This window comes from Cololabis saira, chromosome 21 (genome assembly GCF_033807715.1).
Source record: "Cololabis saira isolate AMF1-May2022 chromosome 21, fColSai1.1, whole genome shotgun sequence".
NCBI classification, from domain to species: Eukaryota; Metazoa; Chordata; class Actinopteri; order Beloniformes; family Belonidae; genus Cololabis; species Cololabis saira.
In genome coordinates this window covers 1,767,994-1,787,035 of record NC_084607.1, presented here as the reverse complement: position 1 = coordinate 1,787,035, position 19,042 = coordinate 1,767,994, and the positions used below count along the sequence as shown (strand labels likewise).

Below are 19,042 nucleotides of genomic sequence, written 5' to 3'. Positions count from 1 at the left end.
GTAGGTAACTCCTCCCACCTGTGGGTAACTCCTCCCACCTGTAGGTAACTCCTCCCACCTGTAGGTAACTCCTCCCACCTGTAGGTAACTCCTCCCACCTGTGGGTAACTCCTCCCACCTGTAGATAACTCCTCCCACCTGTGGGTAACTCCTCCCACCTGTAGATAACTCCTCCCACCTGTAGGTAACTCCTCCCACCTGTAGGTAACTCCTCCCACCTGTGGGTAACTCCTCCCACCTGTAGATAACTCCTCCCACCTGTAGGTAACTCCTCCCACCTGTGGGTAACTCCTCCCACCTGTAGATAACTCCTCCCACCTGTAGGTAACTCCTCCCACCTGTGGGTAACTCCTCCCACCTGTAGGTAACTCCTCCCACCTGTAGGTAACTCCTCCCAACTGTGGGCAACTCCTCCCACCTGTGGGTAACTCCTCCCAACTGTGGGTAACTCCTCCCACCTGTAGGTAACTCCTCCCACCTGTAGGTAACTCCTCCCACCTGTGGGTAACTCCTCCCACCTGTAGGTAACTCCTCCCACCTGTGGGTAACTCCTCCCACCTGTAGGTAACTCCTCCCACATGTGGGTAACTCCTCCCACCTGTAGGTAACTCCTCCCACCTGTGGGTAACTCCTCCCACATGTAGGTAACTCCTCCCACCTGTAGGTAACTCCTCCCACCTGTGGGTAACTCCTCCCACCTGTAGGTAACTCCTCCCACATGTGGGTAACTCCTCCCACCTGTAACTCCTGCCACCTGTGGTAACTTCTCCCACCTGTAACTCCTCCCACCTGTAGGTAACTCCTCCCAACTGTGGTAACTCCTCCCACCTGTAACTCCTCCCACCTGTAGGTAACTCCTCCCACCTGTAGGTAACTCCTCCCACCTGTAGATAACTCCTCCCACCTGTGGGTAACTCCTCCCACATGTGGGTAACTCCTCCCACATGTGGGTAACTCCTCCCACCTGTAGGTAACTCCCCCCACCTGTGGGTAACTCCTCCCACATGTGGGTAACTCCTCCCACATGTGGGTAACTCCTCCCACCTGTGGTAACTCCTCCCACCTGTGGTAACTCCTCCCACCTGTCGTCCTGACAGGTTATTGGTCGGAGCCCCCCGGGAGAAGGCGGAGCCTGGCGTCCCGGCCAATCGGACAGGAGGAGTGTACAGCTGCCCGATTACCGCCCACCAATCGGACTGCAAGAGGATGAAGCTCGTGGATCCGGGTGAGAAACCTTTCCTCACACCTTTCCTCGCTGACATCACGAATCACCATAGCAACCAGATCAGACTCCGCCCCCACAGCTGTCACTCAAAGTCCCCTGTCTGTCCCGGCGTCAGGCCTGAACCCGTCTGAGGACCTGGTGGAGGACATGTGGCTGGGCGTCTCCGTGTCCAGCCAGGGCCGGCCGGGGGGACGCGTCCTGGTGAGTCTCACACGGGTTCAAACCCGTGGCCCGCGGGCCGTCCAGTACATATTCACTTCACACTCAGTCCAAAATTGACAAAACTAGGTCATTTACAAATCTTACAAATCTTGCACAAACCTTACAAATAGGATTGTCCCGATCAGGATTTTTTAGCTCCCCATAATCTAATGTCTAATAAAAATAATAATAATAATTAAAGCTGCAAGCAGCGATGAACGGTCCTCCACCCTTGTGCACGTTCAGGCTGCAGAGGAAGCTTGTATGAATTGCATGTAGATTCTTCAGGCTGGACATTTAGCGGATGAAACCACCCACGACTCTCTATACCAAACCATTCAAAAGTTATGGCAGAAAGTAGGAACTATCAGATAACGACCAATCAGATGAAGGGTGGGCGCGCTTTTTGGCGTCTAGCGTTGCCACGGTAACGCTTTTGACTGAGAAAAATAATGCGCGTAGTCGCAGGATGGAGACGCACATTTTGATGTATAACACACCTGGGTGCACGTTACGGTTCGGGCCGTATTAACGGCCGAAGAAATGGCATAAATTGCGCTAAAATTACACAATGAATTCAAGATGTTCAAAATGGCCGGCTTCCTGTTGGGTTTCGGCCATGGCGCCAAGAGACTTTTCTTTAAGTTGTGACATGATACAGGTGTGTACCGATTTTCGTGCATCTACATCAAACCGTATTGTGGGGCTTGAGGCACAAAGTTTTCTAGGGGGCGCTGTTGAGCCGTTAGGCCACGCCCATTAATGTAACCATTAAATATCAAATATTTCACCAGGACTGGCTTGGTGCAAAATTTGGTGACTTATGGGGCACGTTTAGGGGGAAAAAAGACCCTCCTTTCGTCGGAAAAATTTAAAAAAAGAAGGAAAACAAAATTCCTTCAGATACAATAGGGCCTTCGCACTGTAAGTGCTCGGGCCCTAATAATAATCTTTGTAAGACATAATCTTACAAAAACATGTGTAAAATACTCATTTTTGTGGTATTGTTATCAAATTTGAAATTGCACTAGATAAGGCTTCAGGCTGTGTCTCAATATGTTTTCCAGCTAATAAGTCACAGATTCGTCTGCAGACATCTGGTTACAAAACTAATAAATATCTTCTATTTCAGTGTGTTCGAACTTAGATTACTCAATTATAGTAGCAGTTACAGATTCTGACAGTTGGGGGAGAAACTTCAGAGTGTTACCTTTCAAAAGAGACCAAAACCATCCATGAACTTCGAACGGTTCAAGAACAGCTTCAGATTTACTTTGGGTAGAACTTGGATAGACGTTTTAGGCGACTTTTACAGGAGTGGGAACGAATGTTTACGTATGTAAACACGATTTTATTTCATTTCAGTGAACCTGTAATCCATCACTGTCACTCGGCGGTGAACGGTGGCCCCGCCATCCGTCCCAGTCGGTAGAAAGAGGGAGAGTGTGTGGGTGCATGGGCCTTATATATATATATATATATATATATATATATATATATATATATATATATATATATATATATATATATATATATATATATACTGGGCAGCCAAGCAAACCACAGGTGTGGTTAATTTGGTATATTTGCTCCTGATGCGAGGCTGTGGTCACATGGTTACACGTTCACTGAAATGAAATAAAACAGGGCGTTTCAGAGGAATAGAAACGTCTTAAACGGAAAACTGGATATAAATGAACAGATGGAGTTAAGGATGGAGGGAACGTGAACGTGTGACAGGTGAACGTGTGCATGGTGCGTCTGTGTCGGCAGGTTTGCGGCCATCGCTTCGTCAAGCTCTACGGAGCCTTCAAGCTCAGGCACATGATTGGTCGCTGCTATCTCCGTGGAAACGACCTGCGGTACGACGACGACGACCCGCACTGGCAGAACCCGGACCAGCCCTGCAGGTAGGTCACATGACCAGAACCAGAACCAGCCCTGCAGGTGGGTCACATGACCAGAACCAGCCCTGCAGGTAGGTCACATGACCAGAACCAGAACCAGCCCTGCAGGTGGGTCACATGACCAGAACCAGAACCAGAACCAGAACCAGCCCTGCAGGTGGGTCACATGACTAGAACCAGAACCAGCCCTGCAGGTGGGTCACATGACCAGAACCAGCCCTGCAGGTGGGTCACATGACCAGAACCAGAACCAGAACCAGAACCAGCCCTGCAGGTGGGTCACATGACCAGAACCAGCCCTGCAGGTAGGTCACATGACCAGAACCATGACCAGCCCTGCAGGTAGGTCACATGACCAGAACCAGAACCAGAACCAGCCCTGCAGGTAGGTCACATGACCAGAACCAGAACCAGCCCTGCAGGTCTTGGATCGTGGATGGGTCTTCAATGAGGCTTCCGGCCGCCATCTTGGATGGGTCTCTGCATTTATTTCTACTGAGGAAGGTTTTATCCCCGACTACAATCATCCATAACTGCCTGAATTTCTACCCGATTTTCACACGGTTTGGTTTGTTACAAACGGCAGAGATTTAGTTATGATACAGGACGCTGTCACACATTAAGAATACGTACTTTTATGCTGAAAGACTTTGTATTATGCTATTTACTTTTTTCTTCACATTACACATAAGTAACGTTACGATGATATAAGATTATAAATGGTAAAATAGCCTAAATTATTGTTCAATCTTACTTGTGAAAGGTAATCCCACGCGATCTTGTTTCAATACTGCACCGGTTATTGCAACCGTAAGCTGTACAAAATACGGGCTATAGTTGCTCACTCTCCGTTGAGTCCGGTTGACTCTGGCGCTGCTAGCCTGGGTGCTAGCCTGGGTGCTAGCCTGGGTGCTAGCCTGGATGCTAGCCTGGGTGCTAGCCTGGGTGCTAGCCTGGATGCTAGCCTGGAGTGAGGAGACCCATCCAATATGGCGGCGCCGCTGGATTACGACATTTCGACTTTTTTCGCAACATTTGGACTTTTTTCTCAAAATTTAGACTTTTTTCTCGACATTTTGACTTTTGCCTGATGCTAGCCTGGGTGCTAGCCTGGGTGCTAGCCTGGATGCTAGCCTGGATGCTAGCCTGGAGTGAGGAGACCCATCCAATATGGCGGCGCCGCTGGATTACGACATTTCGACTTTTTTCGCAACATTTGGACTTTTTTCTCAAAATTTAGACTTTTTTCTCGACATTTTGACTTTTGCCTGATGCTAGCCTGGGTGCTAGCCTGGGTGCTAGCCTGGATGCTAGCCTGGATGCTAGCCTGGAGTGAGGAGACCCATCCAAGATGGCGGCGACGCTGGATTACGTTCCAGCATGTCACGAGGCGTCTACGTTTATATGTCTATGGGTCACATGACCAGAACCCGGACAGGTAGGTCACATGACCAGGTAGCCCCGCCCCCTCACCCTCTCACCTGTGTTCCAGCCACCTGGGGGACGTCAGCACCGAGGCCATGTGCAACATGGGGATGTCGGCCGCCATCACCGACACCGAGGTCATCGTGGGGTCACCGGGAAGCTACGAGTGGCAAGGTAGGCCCCGCCCCCTCCGTGACATCACCGCCCCAGCAGTGACATCACCGCCCCAGCAGTGACATCACCGCCCCAGCAGTGACATCACCGCCCCCTCCGTGACACCACCGCCCCAGCAGTGACATCACCAACCTCTCCGTGACTTCTGTGTAATAACGTTTAGTTCCCTCAGAGACACGTTTAATTCCCTCAGAGCAACGTTTAATTCCCTCAGAGCAACGTTTAGTTCCCTCAGAGCAACGTTTAGTTCCCTCAGAGCAACATTTAGTTCCCTCAGAGCAACGTTTAGTTCCCTCAGAGCAACGTTTAGTTCCCTCAGAGCAACGTTTAGTTCCCTCAGAGCAACGTTTAGTTCCCTCAGAGCAACGTTTAGTTCCCTCAGAGCAACGTTTAGTTCCCTCAGAGCAACGTTTAGTTCCCTCAGAGCAACGTTTAGTTCCCTCAGAGCAACGTCTAGTTCCCTCAGAGCAACGTTTAGTTCCCTCAGAGCAACGTTTAGTTCCCCGGTGCTGAAACCGTCATCAGCTTCTGCGTGTTTGTTTCAGGGAACGTGCACGTGTCCTGGATGAACCCGGAGGTCGTGTTCGACACCCAGAAGACGTCCTTCTCCAACCTGAGACACAGAAACATCTACATCGGTGAGTTAACCCTCTAGATCCTCAGACCGGAGGGTCGGGGTTAACCCTCTAGATCAGGGGTGTCAAATGTGCGGCCCGAGAGAGATTTTCATGCGGCCCGCGAGAAGGCACGCAAAAAAACTAAATGTTAATTTACTAAAAAGGAAGGCATGAATAATTGCCATGAATCGCAGCATATCCCATAATATATTTCTTCTACAAATCCATCATTATTCCACAAAGAGAGCAGTTGGACATTTATTTAGTTTTCTAGAATGCATTTGCCGATTTTATTTCTTTGTAGACGGTGGTTTATTTTTATTAACTGACTACTATTATATATTTTGGCAGGAAAGATATCACTGCTAAAAAAGATGATAAAATATTTATTCAGAGAATTTCAGTTTTGAATACGAGGATAGTGACAAAGTAAAACAGTTAAAAAAGAAGTGCTGACTTTTTCGGCACACTGGCGTAAATATCTGCGCCAATTTTTAAAAATAAATACACTTAATTGTACTGGAAAAATCTCTAAATCACAAAGAAACACTTGGATGTAATAAGAAAGATTTTGCTTTTAATTAAATTTCCTATAAAAAAGCGAAATATAAAAAAAACATACTTGTTTCTGTTTATCTTTGTAAAATGATATTAAAAGTATCTTACATAATTTGAAAAAAAATGAGAAATATCAAGAAAAGATCCTGAAGAAATATATTTGACATAATTAGAGTGTAAACAATTCAATTCAATTCAATTTTATTTTCAATTCAATTTTATTTATATAGCGTCTAATACAACAGAGTTGTCTCTAGATGCTTTCCAGAGACCCATACCCAGAACATGACCCCCGAGCAATTATTTATTACATAAACAAATAAAGTGCATATTTCCTTTAAAATGAACTAAACTGATATTGGATTAGATAACAATAGTAAAAAAAAAGAATTAGAGAAAAACATTTTCGCACTGTTTTTGTTATTTTGAGCGTGCAGCCCGCGAGAAAAAAATTGGTCAAATCCGGCCCGCCAAGAAAAATGAGTTGACACCCCTGACCTAGATCCTCAGACCGGAGGGTTGGGGTTCAGGTCGGGGTTAACCCTCTAGACCAGGGGAGTCCAAAGTGGGTCCTGGAGGGCCGGTGTCCTGCAGGTTTCAGATGTTTCCCTGCTTCAGCCCACCGTGATAAAAGAAGCCGTGTCACCAACAGAGTTGTCCAGACCTTGATGAGCTGGTGAGACCGTTAATTTGAATCAGGTGTGTTGAAGCAAGGAGACATCTAAAACATGCAGGACACCGGCCCTCGAGGACCGACTTTGGACACCCCTGCTCTAGATCCTCAGACCGGAGGGTTGGGGTTCGGGTTGGGGTTAAACCTCTAGTCCAGGGGCGTCCAACCAGTCAGAGCCACGATTGGTTACTGTGTTACTGCAAAGAGCCCCATCAACTACCCATGATCCCTCACTCCCTGCTCTCTCTGAGACATAAAAATACTATTAGAAAACGGAAAGGTGAAATCCTGCACTCTGATTGGTTGTTAACTGTGGTATAATGATCTGATTGGTTGTTAACTGTGGTATAATGATCTGATTGGTTGTTAACTGTGGTATAATGATCTGATTGGTTGTTAACTGTGGTATAATGATCTGATTGGTTGTTAACTGTGGTATAATGATCTGACTGGTTGTTAACTGTGGTATAATGATCTGATTGGTTGTTAACTGTGGTATAATGATCTGATTGGTTGTTAACTGTGGTATAATGATCTGATTGGTTGTTAACTGTGGTATAATGATCTGATTGGTTGTTAACTGTGGTATAATGATCTGATTGGTTGTTAACTGTGGTATAATGAGCTTATACCACGGCTTCTATTCTAAAGTCTCATCACAGCAGATCATTCCGCGTCAGGGAAGCAACAACGTTTCCATGACAACAACCAACTGGTACAGATTTGTTGACGGTTACAGCAGGTAGAAAAAAGTAGCTGGTGTTAAAGTTTATTTTTTATTTTCATTAATAATTAATGAGGCATGTTGAGGGTAAACGTTGATCTCCGGGGAGGAGCTAATGTTAGCGGGGAGGAGCTAACGTTAGCGGGGAGGAGCTAACGATGGATGGATGGAGGAGTTCCTGTCTCCGACATGCGGAGCTACATCTGGAGAGATGGACTATTGTTTTACACAGTGGGATATTTTTACTGGATAATATGTATTTCTGATTAATTAAAAACTACATCAAATAGATTGTGTATTCCTCTTTCATATTTACATTATTGGTAACCGTTTTATAAAGGCAATAATCACTCCACGTCGGCCGGAGACGCCGCTCAGCTGTGATAGAACGAGCGTATACCACGGCCTGGCGGGATGTATTGCTTAAATATTCATATTTAATTTATATTTCATATATTAAACTCTCCCACTCTGCAGGATACTCGGTGACCCGGGGCCGCCGGCTGCTGTCCCGGGACCAGGAGACCATCGTCACAGGTGACCCCCCTTCACGTCTCTAACGGCGCTTTTAAACTAGTACCTGCTCCATCTGCACCTCAGAGTTGGATCACCAAACAGATGTTTGTGCTGCTACACTGCAAAAACTCAAAATCTTACCAGGAATATTTGTCTTATTAGGGCCCAAGCACTTACAGTGCGAAGGCCCTATTGTATGTTTTTTTTTTTATTCTTTCTTCTGACGAAAGGAGGGTCTTTTTTCCCCCTAAACGTGCCCAAAAAGTCACCAAATTTTGCACAAAGCCAGGCCTGGTGATAAATGTGATATTTAATGGTTTACATTAATGGGCGTGGCCTAACGGCTCAACAGCGCCCCCTAGAAAACTTCGTTCCTCAAGCCCCACAATACAGTTTGACGTACATGCACGAAAATCGGTACACACCTGTATCATGTCACAACTTAAAGAAAAGTCTCTCGGAGCCATGGCCGAAATCCAACAGGAAGTCGGCCATTTTGAATTAATCGTGTCATTTTGGCGAAATTTATGCCATTCCTTCGGCAGTTAATGCGGCCCGAACCGTAACGTGCACCCAGATGTGTTATACATCAAAATGTGTGTCTCCATCCTGCGACTACGCGCATTACTTTTCTCTTTCAAAAGTGTTACCGTGGCGACGCTAGACGCCAAAAAGCGCGCCCCCCTTCATCTGATTGTTCCATATTTGATAGTTCCCCAAAAGGCACCAAATTTTACATGCAAGTCAGGCCTGGCGATAAATTTGATATTTCATGGTTTGCATTAATGGGCGTGGCCTAACGGCTCAACAGCGCCCCCTAGAATACTTTTATCTGCCATAACTCTTGAATGGTTTCACATAGAGAGTTGTGGGTGGTGTCATGGGACTCGGTATTGAGTCCTTGACCATAATTAGTGAAAATTAGCCCCGCCCCTTCTTCTGATTGGTTGTCCCTATTTTCTGCTATAACCTTTGAATGGTTTGACATAGGAAGTCGTGGGTGGTGTCATTTCTGATATGTTCATGGGGGCGAGGGCCCGTTCATCGCTGCTTGCAGCTTTAATTTCTAGTTAAAATGTCTTATTTTTAGTCAAAAAATCTCATCACTCCGGCTCCGGCTCCGGCTCCGGCTCTGGCTCCGGCTCCGGCTCCGGCTCTGCCCCAGATCTAACCAGGTTCTGGTCCAACAGGAGCTCCCAAGGACCGGAAGGAGGACGTCCGTGGTTCTGTCCTGCTGGCCGTCAAACGGGCGGGGCGTCTGGTCGTCATGGAAACGCTGAGAGGGAAACAGATGGGATCGTACTTTGGAAACGCCGTGGCAACGGCTGACGTCAACGATGACGGGTATCTATCTATCTATCCATCTATCCATCCATCATCCATCCATCCATCCATCATCCATCCATCCATCCATCATCCATCCATCCATCCATCATCCATCCATCCATCCATCATCCATCCATCCATCCATCATCCATCCATCATCCATCCATCCATCCATCATCCATCCATCCATCCATCATCCATCCATCCATCATCCATCCATCCATCCATCCATCCATCCATCCATCCATCCATCCATCCATCACCTCCATGACCTTTGACCTCCGTCCAGGTGGGACGACCTGCTGGTGGGAGCTCCGTTCTACTTCCTGCGTGAGCAGGAAGTGGGCGGGGCCGTGTACGTGTACCTGAACCGGGGCGGGAGCTTCCCCCCCGACGCCAGCGCGGTTCTGACCGGCCCGGCCGGGTCGGCCTTCGGGATGTCTGTGTCTGCAGCCGGAGACCTGGACCAGGACGGAGTCCAGGGTGAGGTCACGACCCCGCCGTGAGGTCATCAAGTGACCCCGCCGTGATGTCATCACGTGACCCCGCCGTGATCTTATCACCCACGAGTCTTTATATCAACCCGTTCAAAAGTTCTGGCAGAAAGTAGGAACTATCAAATATGGACCAATCAGCTACTAGAATCACTTCCTGTTTAACGTTGAAGTTTGACGCGGCGCCACGGCCACGACATTTCACAAAAACTCACGATTTTGATAACTTTTCATGTTTAACGTCTTTTGTGTCTCCTGAGCGAGTTTTATGTTGAACGGACGATCCTGCTAGGAGGAGTTCGTTAAAGTACGACACGTGAAAATGGAAGAAATTGCGCCAAAATTACACGATTAATTCAAACTGGCCGACTTCCTGTTTGGTCGTGATGTCATCAGTAACCAGAGACTGTTGTGTACAGACTTTGCAGTGGGATGATGTCATCACGTGACGTCATCCTGTGATGTCATGCTAAAATAGGTTGTTGTTTTTGTTGTTTATTGTTTTGTGTGTCCAGACTTTGCAGTGGGAGCTCCGTTCCACGACTCGGGGAGTGTGATGATCTGGTACGGAAGTAGAGGAGGAATATCGGAGGAACCAGGCCAGGTCTGGAACACACACACACACACACACACACACACACACACACACACACACACACACACACACACACACACATATATATTATATATATATATGTGTGTATATATATATATATATATATGTGTGTACCTGTACAGGTGATCCGGGGCAGCAGCGTCTCCCCGGCCTTCAGCTCTTTCGGCTACTCCCTCTCTCCCGGTCTGGACGTGGACGGGAACGGCTTCCCAGACCTGCTGGTGGGTTCCCTGGACGACACGGTCGCCTTGCTCAGGTACGAGTCCCGTACGAGTCCCGGGTACAAGTCCCGTACGAGTCCCTGGACGACACGGTGGCCTTGCTCAGGTACGAGTCCCGTACGAGTCCCGGGTACAAGTCCCGTACGAGTCCCTGGACGACTCGGTCGCCTTGCTCAGGTACGAGTCCCGTACGAGTCCCGGGTACAAGTCCCGTACGAGTCCCTGGACGACTCGGTCGCCTTGCTCAGGTACGAGTCCCGAATGAGTCCCGCACGAGTCCCTGGACGACACGGTGGCCTTGATCAGGTACGAGTCCCGTACGAGTCCCGGGTACAAGTCCCGTACGAGTCCCTGGACGACTCGGTCGCCTTGCTCAGGTACGAGTCCCGTACGAGTCCCGTACGAGTCCCGTACGAGTCCCTGGATGACTCGGTCGCCTTGCTCAGGTACGAGTCCCGTACGAGTCCCTGGACGACACGGTCGCCTTGCTCAGGTACGAGTCCCGTACGAGTCCCTGGACGACACGGTCGCCTTGCTCAGGTACGAGTCCCGTACGAGTCCCGGGTACGAGTCCCGTACGAGTCCCGTACGAGTCCCTGGACGACACGGTCACCTTGCTCAGGTACGAGTCCCGTACGAGTCCCTGGACGACACGGCCGCCTTGCTCAGGTACGAGTCCCGTACGAGTCCCAGGTACGAGTCCCGGGGAGGAACCCTCACCCCAACCCAGGGGGCAGAACCCAATATTTTGAAAGAGCCATATTGGACCAAAAAACAAAAGACAATTAAAGCTGCAGCAGCGATGAACGGATGAACGGGCCCTCGCATGTGCAATTTTCACCAATAAAGGTCAAGGACTCAAAACTAAGTCCGATGACACCACTCACGACTCTTTATGTCAAACCATTCAAAAGTTATGGCAGAAAATAGGATCTATCAAATATCGACCAATCAGAAGATGGGGCTGGGCTAATTTGCACCAATAATGAGAAAAAAGTGAAATGTCGAGAAAAAGTCAAAATTTCGAGAAAAAAGTCGAAATGTCGATATTTATGTTGAAGTACAATCTCAAGAAAAAAGTCAAAATGTCGAGAAAAAAGGCAAAGTTTCGACTTAATTCTTGAAATTGTATTTCAACATTAATCTACACATTTTTACAGCATTGGAAAACGTTAAAAATTGTTGTGTCATGTTTGTCCTCCAACAGAAACCAAGTTAAGACAAAAAATATATTTCCCTCCCCATCTATTTCCATTTTCAAACATTTTTGAAAAAGCTCCAGGAGCCACTAGGGGGGTGCTAAAGAGCCGCGGGTTGCTGATCCCCGCCCGAACTGCTAACTGCTAGTTCCAATCTCACGTGCTACAATTGATCTGTGATTGATTGATCTGTGATTGATTGATCTGTGATTGATTGATCTGTGATTGATTGATCTGTGATTGGTTGATCTGTGATTGGTTGATCAGGTCTCGTCCCGTCGTCCGACTGAACAAGACGCTCCGAGTTTCTCCGGAGGTCGTCGACCCGAACGGCTGTGACTTGTGGTAAGATTCAGAGCTAACCATGCTAACATGCTAATGTGGAATGATCATGTTTGTTCACCATTCTAACATATCCAGCATGCTAATATGTCCACATGCTAATATGTTCACCATGCTAACGTGTTCACCATGCTAGCAGGTGTGTCCAGGTGTTGGTTTCTGCGACCAGGTACATTTTTTAAGCTAACTCTGTCTCCAGTATCCTGGTGGAGGTTTGTAGCTAAGCTAAGCTAACTCTGTCTCCCAGTATCCAGGTGGAGGTTTGTAGCTAAGCTAAGCTAACTCTGTCTCCAGTATCCAGGTGGAGGTTTGTAGCTAAGCTAAGCTAACTCTGTCTCCAGTATCCAGGTGGAGGTTTGTTTCTCGTACTCGATCTCCGGCCGACAGCGGAGCGACAAAGACGACATCAGTGAGTCGACAGTTTCATCTTTTTCCCGACATCCTGCTCCCAAACGCTTCCTTTTAAAGCCTGATTTATGGTTCTGCGTCAAATCGACGCCGTGCCCACGCCGTCGCCGTGACGCCGTCGCCGTGACGCCGTCGTGAACCTCCAGACTTCTCCATCACTCCATTTATCTGCGGTGCAGTTCCCCCCGTGACCGCTAGTTAGCGATCTTTTCCTGAATGGTTTATCCAACTTTTCCGGTGAATCGAGGAGATAAGGACAACTATTGTTCAAAAAAACAAAACCAAAAATAAATCACACATACACGAAGAAAAGAGGCTGAAAGTTCACGACTGTTTCAAACCGGAAACCAAAAATGTGTTGCTACCAAGAGAACCAATCACAGTCCTCTCGTCTGCGTTTGGTCTGCGTCGCCTCCACGCGTAGCTACAATTTTTGGGAGGTGCAGGTCAGTGACGGCGTCAGTGACGGCGTCAGTGACGGCGTCACATGATTATTGGTTTTGTGTTTTTTGGTGTTGTGTTGTTTTTGTGTTGTTATGACTGAATATGGCAGGTTTATTTGTATAGCACAATTCAACACAAGGTCATTCAAGTGCTTTACATCAACATTAAAAGCAGCAAGACATAAACTTCATTCATTCATTCATTCATTCATTCATTAGTTCACATGACCTGCTCCTCCCGTTGACTGATGTTGATTAGCTTGTTATGCTCGTTAACGACGTCGGCCAGTTTCCTGTGTGTGTGTGTGTGTGTGTGTGTGTGTGTGTGTGTGTGTGTGTGTGTGTGTGTGTGTGTGTGTGTGTGTGTGTGTGTGTGTGTGTGTGTGTGTGTGTGTGTGTGTGTGTGTGTGTGTGTGTGAGTGCTCCATTAATTAAACACACACTTCCTCAGGACCTCTGTTTTCTTCTGGGTCTTTTATTAATATTTATTACGGGACCAATCAGAGATGAGATCACACCCCGTTGCCGTGACAACGCCCACTACACCCCGGTCATGTCTGGTGACATCATGTCCTTGTGTGTCCTCCTGCGTGAGGACATTACACAACCAGACACGTCCTCTGAAACGCACACACACACACACACGCACGCACGCACGCACGCACGCACGCACGCACGCACGCACACACACACACACACACACACACACACACACACACACAGACGCACGCACACACACACACACACACACACACACACACACACACACACACACACACAGACGCACGCACACACACACACACACACACACTCCTCCAGACAAGTGTGTGTGTGTGTCAGAGACGAGGAGGACTTCACTGCAAAATCTCAAAATCTTACCAGGAATATTTGTCTTATTTCTAGTTAAAATGTTTCATTTTTAGTCAAAATATCTCATTACACTTAAAACAAGAGTCATCACCAGAAAAATAACTTGTTATTTGACGATTTTCACCTGTTTCAAGTAAATTTTCACTTGAAATAAGTAGAAAGATCTGCCAGTGGAACAAGATTTATCTTCTCATTACAAGCAAAAACATCTTGTTCCACTGGCAGATTTTTCTACTTATTTCAAGTGAAAATTTACTTGAAACAGGTGAAAATCGTGTTTTTTTCCAGTGATGAGATGATTTTTTTGACTAAAAATGAGACATTTTACCTAGAAATAAGACAAATATTCTTGTTAAGATTTTGAGTTTTTGCAGTGCAGGAAGACGAGGAAGACGAGGAAGACGTCAGAGTGTTGTTTATTTAACTTAAACAAAACCAAAACGCTGCTGAGCAGGAAAACCAGAGCTAAAACAAGAATCAAAAAACCAGAACTGAGGCCACGTTTCCACGTAGCCGGGTATTTACAAAAACTGATATTTCCCTCTAAGTTTATAAAAATCCAGGAACCTGCATAAATATCTGTTAAGGTGCTATGAGCAGCCAAACCTACAGGGGGCAGTGTAACGAGAAGATAAAGTCATGCTAGCCAATCAGAATCCTGGAAAAAAACATCAACAAATGACACGAGTAACTTCCAGTTACTTCCAAGATGAACCAGAGTCTTTGGTTTGGAGTGACAGAGAAGTGGAGTTACTTCTCAACATTTCGACTTTTTTTTCGTCTTTTTTCACAAAATTTCAACTTTTTTATCGACATTTTGACTTTTTTACCGACATTTCGACTTTTTTCTCAAAATTACGATTTTTTCTCGAATTTTTTCTAAAATTTTTTACTTTTTCTCGTCTTTTTTCACAAAATTTCGACTTGTTCTCGGCTTTTTTCACAAAATTTCGATTTTTTTCTCAAAATTTCGAATTTTTCTCCACTTTCTTCCCGACATTTCATCTTTTTTCTCAAAATTTCTCAAATTGATATTTCCCCCTCTACGTTTTCAAAAATCCCATCATTTCCAGGAACCTGCATAAATATCTGTTAAGGTGCTATGAGCAGCCAAACCTACAGGGGGCAGTGTAACGAGAAGATAAAGTCATGCTAGCCAATCAGAATCCTGGAAAAAAACATCAACAAATGACACGAGTAACTTCCAGTTACTTCCAAGATGAACCAGAGTCTTTGGTTTGGAGTGACAGAGAAGTGGAGTTACTTCTCAACATTTTGACTTTTTTCTCGACATTCTCGACTTTTTTCTCAAAATTGTGGCTTTTTTTCGTCTTTTTTTTTACAAAATTTCGACTTTTTTATCGACATTTTGACTTTTTTACCGACATTTCGACTTTTTTCTCAAAATACGACTTTTTCTCGATTTTTTTCTCGAATTTTTTCTCAAAATTTTGACTTTTTCTCGTCTTTTTTCACAAAATTTCGACTTGTTCTCAACTTTTTTCTCAAAATTTTGACTCTTTTCTCAAAATTTCGATTTTTTTTCTCTAATTTTTTCTCAAAATTTTGACTTTTTCTCGTCTTTTTTCACAAAATTTCGACTTATTCTCAACTTTTTTCTCAAAATTTGGACTCTTTTCTCAAAATTTCGACTTTTTTATCGACATTTTGACTTTTTTCTCAAAATTTTGACTTTTCTCAAAATTTCAATTTTTTTCTCGTCTTTTTTCACAAAATTTCGACTTGTTCTCAACTTTTTTCTCAAAATTTTTACTTTTTTCTCAAAATTTTGACTTTTTTCTCAACTTTTTTTCTCAAAATTTTGACTCTTCTCTCAACTTTTTTTCTCAAAGTTTTTACTTTTTTCTCAAAATTTCAACTTTTTTCTCAAAATTTCTCGAACGGATATTTCCCTCTACGTTTTGAAAATCCCATCATTTCCAGGAACCTGCATAAATATCTGTTAAGGTGCTATGAGCAGCCAAACCTGCAGGGGGCAGTGTAACGAGAAGATAAAGTCATGCTAGCCAATCAGAATCCTGGAAAAACACATCAACAAATGACACGAGTAACTTCCAGTTACTTCCAAGATGAACCAGAGTCTTTGGTTTGGAGTGACAGAGAAGTGGAGTTACTTTTAAGTGTGACGTTAGAATATAAAACAGGTAAAATACAAGAAAATATTGACGGTTACAAACTAATTGTAACCACAGGTGTCACTCATGACGCTGGTGACGTTTCTGTCTCATAATGTGACGTTCTGAAGCCTAAATGTCCGTTTCTCTCCGTTTACAAGCAAACGTGAAGACGGAGTTTTTGAAAATCTCCACTTTGGCCGGAGTTTTCAGAAATGATGGTTTTTGGAGACTTTGAGCTTCGTTTTCGTGTAAATGAACGGACAAAACGCATGAAAACACCAGCGTTTCTGCTACGTGGAAACGGGGCCTCAAACAAAAAGACACAGCCTTCAAAATAAAACAGGAAGTAACAAACCGTGACTGTCTCTTTTCCATCATCCTTTTTTTTTCTCATTGAATTTACAAAAAAACAAGGCACATTATTCATTACAAAAGAACATTTTCATCAAAGAACAACCAGCGACCAATAAGTAAAACAAAACAGAGAAAATACACAGCGAAAAAGAAAGAAAAGGAATAAACAAACAAAAAGAAAGAAAGAAAGAAAGAAAGTGATGAGTCAGGAATTAGGGAACAAAGATACTTCTGAAGATGCTCGGCTTTTGAATCGTGCAAGATTTTAAATATTTTTTGTACTGAATTATTCCGTTTAAATATGCAATAAAGATTGGATTAATTTTCAAAAAGCAACATTTATGAATAAAAGATTTAGCCAATATAATCAAATTATTAATTCCAAAGTCTATTTTTTTGTCCTCCACTTGTAAACCAACTTTAATGCTTTCGAATGTAAGAATAGGAATGGTTTAATTATTATAGGTTATCCAGTATTAAAGCTTCATAAAAGGTCCTGGTTAGAAACAAGAGGAAAAAAGATGCTCTAAGGTTTCTATGTCTGTGTTACAAAAAGTACAAATATTCAAACCTAAATAAAACCTTTTATGTAGAAAATCATTACATGGATAAATCTCATTCATTATTTTAAAATGAACTTCTTTAGCCTTAGGTGAAAGTGGAAAGGAGAGTTAACGGGTTCTCATCTTAATTAAAAAACTAGTCGTATAACGTTGAAACATAAGTTTCCTCTTCAAAGGTGAAGAGAAACACACCAAAGGAAAATTTGTTCTCAAGAATTTATTATTACATTTTTTCTCGACATTTTCGACTTTTTTCTCAAAATTTCGACTTTTTTCTCGACTTTTTTCTCAAAATTTCGTCTTTTTTCACAAAATTTAGACTTTTTTATCGACATTTTGACTTTTTTACCGACATTTCGACTTTTTTCTCAAAATACGACTTTCTCTCGACTTTTTTCTCAAAATTTGGACTCTTTTCTCAAAATTTCGATTTTTTTTCTCGAATTTTTTCTCAAAATTTTAACTTTTTCTCGTCTTTTTTCACAAAATTTCGACTTATTCTCAACTTTTTTCTCAAAATTTTGACTCTTTTTCAAAATTTCGACTTTTTTATCGACATTTTCACTTTTTTCTCAAAATTACGACTTTTTCTCGACTTTTTTCTCAAAATTTTGACTTTTCTCAAAATTTCGATTTTTTTCTCGAATTTCTTCACAAAATTTCGACTTGTTCTCAACTTTTTTCTCAAAATTACGACTTTTTTCTCAAAATTTTGACTTTTTTCTCTACTTTTTTTCTCAAAATTTTGACTTTTCTCTCAACTTTTTTTCTCAAAATGTTTACTTTTTTCTCAAAATTTCGACTTTTTTCTCAAAATTTCAACTTTTTTCTCAAAATTTCAACTTTTTTCTCAAAATTTCGACTTTCTTCTCGAACTAGTCGAACTAAAAAACTAGTCGTATAACGTTGAAACATATGTTTCCTCTTCAAAGGTGAAGAGAAACACACCAAAGTAAAATTTGTTCTCAAGAATTTATTATTACATTTTTTATCTAAAAAAATACAACTATCTATAACTAAAGAAGGAATTTGTGAACTAACCACAGAATAAATCATCATGCCTTTAACCTCCTGAGACCCTGCGTTCGCATATGAGGAATGATTATGATGATATTACGATATTATATTATAATTATGATATGATATTACATTTCTGCTGTTCTGCGCCATGATACTTCATTTGTACGAACATTGACCCATTGTCCTCATCCGGGACCCCCGCCTGCACCATCTAGTGGTCTCATAATGAAATTACACTCATTTGGGAAAAAGCAAAATGGCTGGGATCTCAATGAAAGTCTTCTATGGCAGCTCCCGACAGAAATATGGACATGGTAAAAATCCTAACCTAATTTTATGATTGAAACTAGTATATTTATGCACAATAACGTCTGCAGCTTCACATGCTTTTTTGATATATTTGAGTAATAATAGCAAGCTACAACGTCCGTAAACATGACGTACTCGTTTGAGGACATCAGGTCTATCTTCACTGCAAACACGTAAATTCTTTCCTAGAACATTTGTCTTTATTTCTTGCCCAAATGTCCAATTTCTAGTCAAAATAAGTCTCATTACACTTAAAATACTTGTTTTTAGATTTCCATTTGTTTAAAGCACATTTTCACTAGAAATAAGTAGAATAATCTGCCAGTGGAGCAAGTTTTTATTTCCGTGTAATAGGAAAGAAAACAATTGGGGAGTTTTTCCTTGCCACTGTTTGGCTTAAGGTTTTTCTCCCACTAGGGGAGTTTTTACCTGCCATTGTTTATGTAATAACTGCTCGGGGGTCATGTTCTGGGTATGGGTCTCTGTAAAGCGTCTAGAGACAACTCTGTTGTATTAGACGCTATATAAATAAAATTGAATTGAATTGAATTGAATTGAAAATGATATATAAATATAAATGATATAGAGATATAACCTAATACCCATGTTGTTATGATATTTTTATTATTAGAACCTGACCAGGATGTGCACGGATGCAGGGCAGGACCAAGAAAGGGAAATAGAGAGAAAATAAACCCATTGTCCTTATGTGAGGCCAT

General features: G+C 43.6%; 1 protein-coding gene across 5 annotated transcripts in view; it reads left to right on the top strand.

Moving 5' to 3' along the window:
- LOC133422361 (integrin alpha-3-like) overlaps window positions 1-19,042 on the top strand; it is a 50,158-nt gene that overhangs the window by 12,853 nt on the left and 18,263 nt on the right. For all 5 annotated transcript variants that reach the window (XR_009770736.1, XM_061712331.1, XM_061712328.1 and 2 more), the window contains exons 3-14: window positions 1,098-1,225; window positions 1,341-1,426; window positions 3,200-3,336; window positions 4,826-4,932; window positions 5,478-5,570; window positions 7,982-8,041; window positions 9,211-9,364; window positions 9,636-9,829; window positions 10,356-10,444; window positions 10,579-10,712; window positions 12,144-12,221; window positions 12,560-12,627. Coding sequence is in view for 4 of the 5 variants with exons in the window: in XM_061712331.1 (XP_061568315.1) it covers window positions 1,098-1,225; window positions 1,341-1,426; window positions 3,200-3,336; window positions 4,826-4,932; window positions 5,478-5,570; window positions 7,982-8,041; window positions 9,211-9,364; window positions 9,636-9,829; window positions 10,356-10,444; window positions 10,579-10,712; window positions 12,144-12,221; window positions 12,560-12,627 (1,328 nt within the window). In the remaining variant the exon portion in view is untranslated. The remainder of the gene's footprint in view (window positions 1-1,097; window positions 1,226-1,340; window positions 1,427-3,199; window positions 3,337-4,825; window positions 4,933-5,477; window positions 5,571-7,981; window positions 8,042-9,210; window positions 9,365-9,635; window positions 9,830-10,355; window positions 10,445-10,578; window positions 10,713-12,143; window positions 12,222-12,559; window positions 12,628-19,042) is intronic.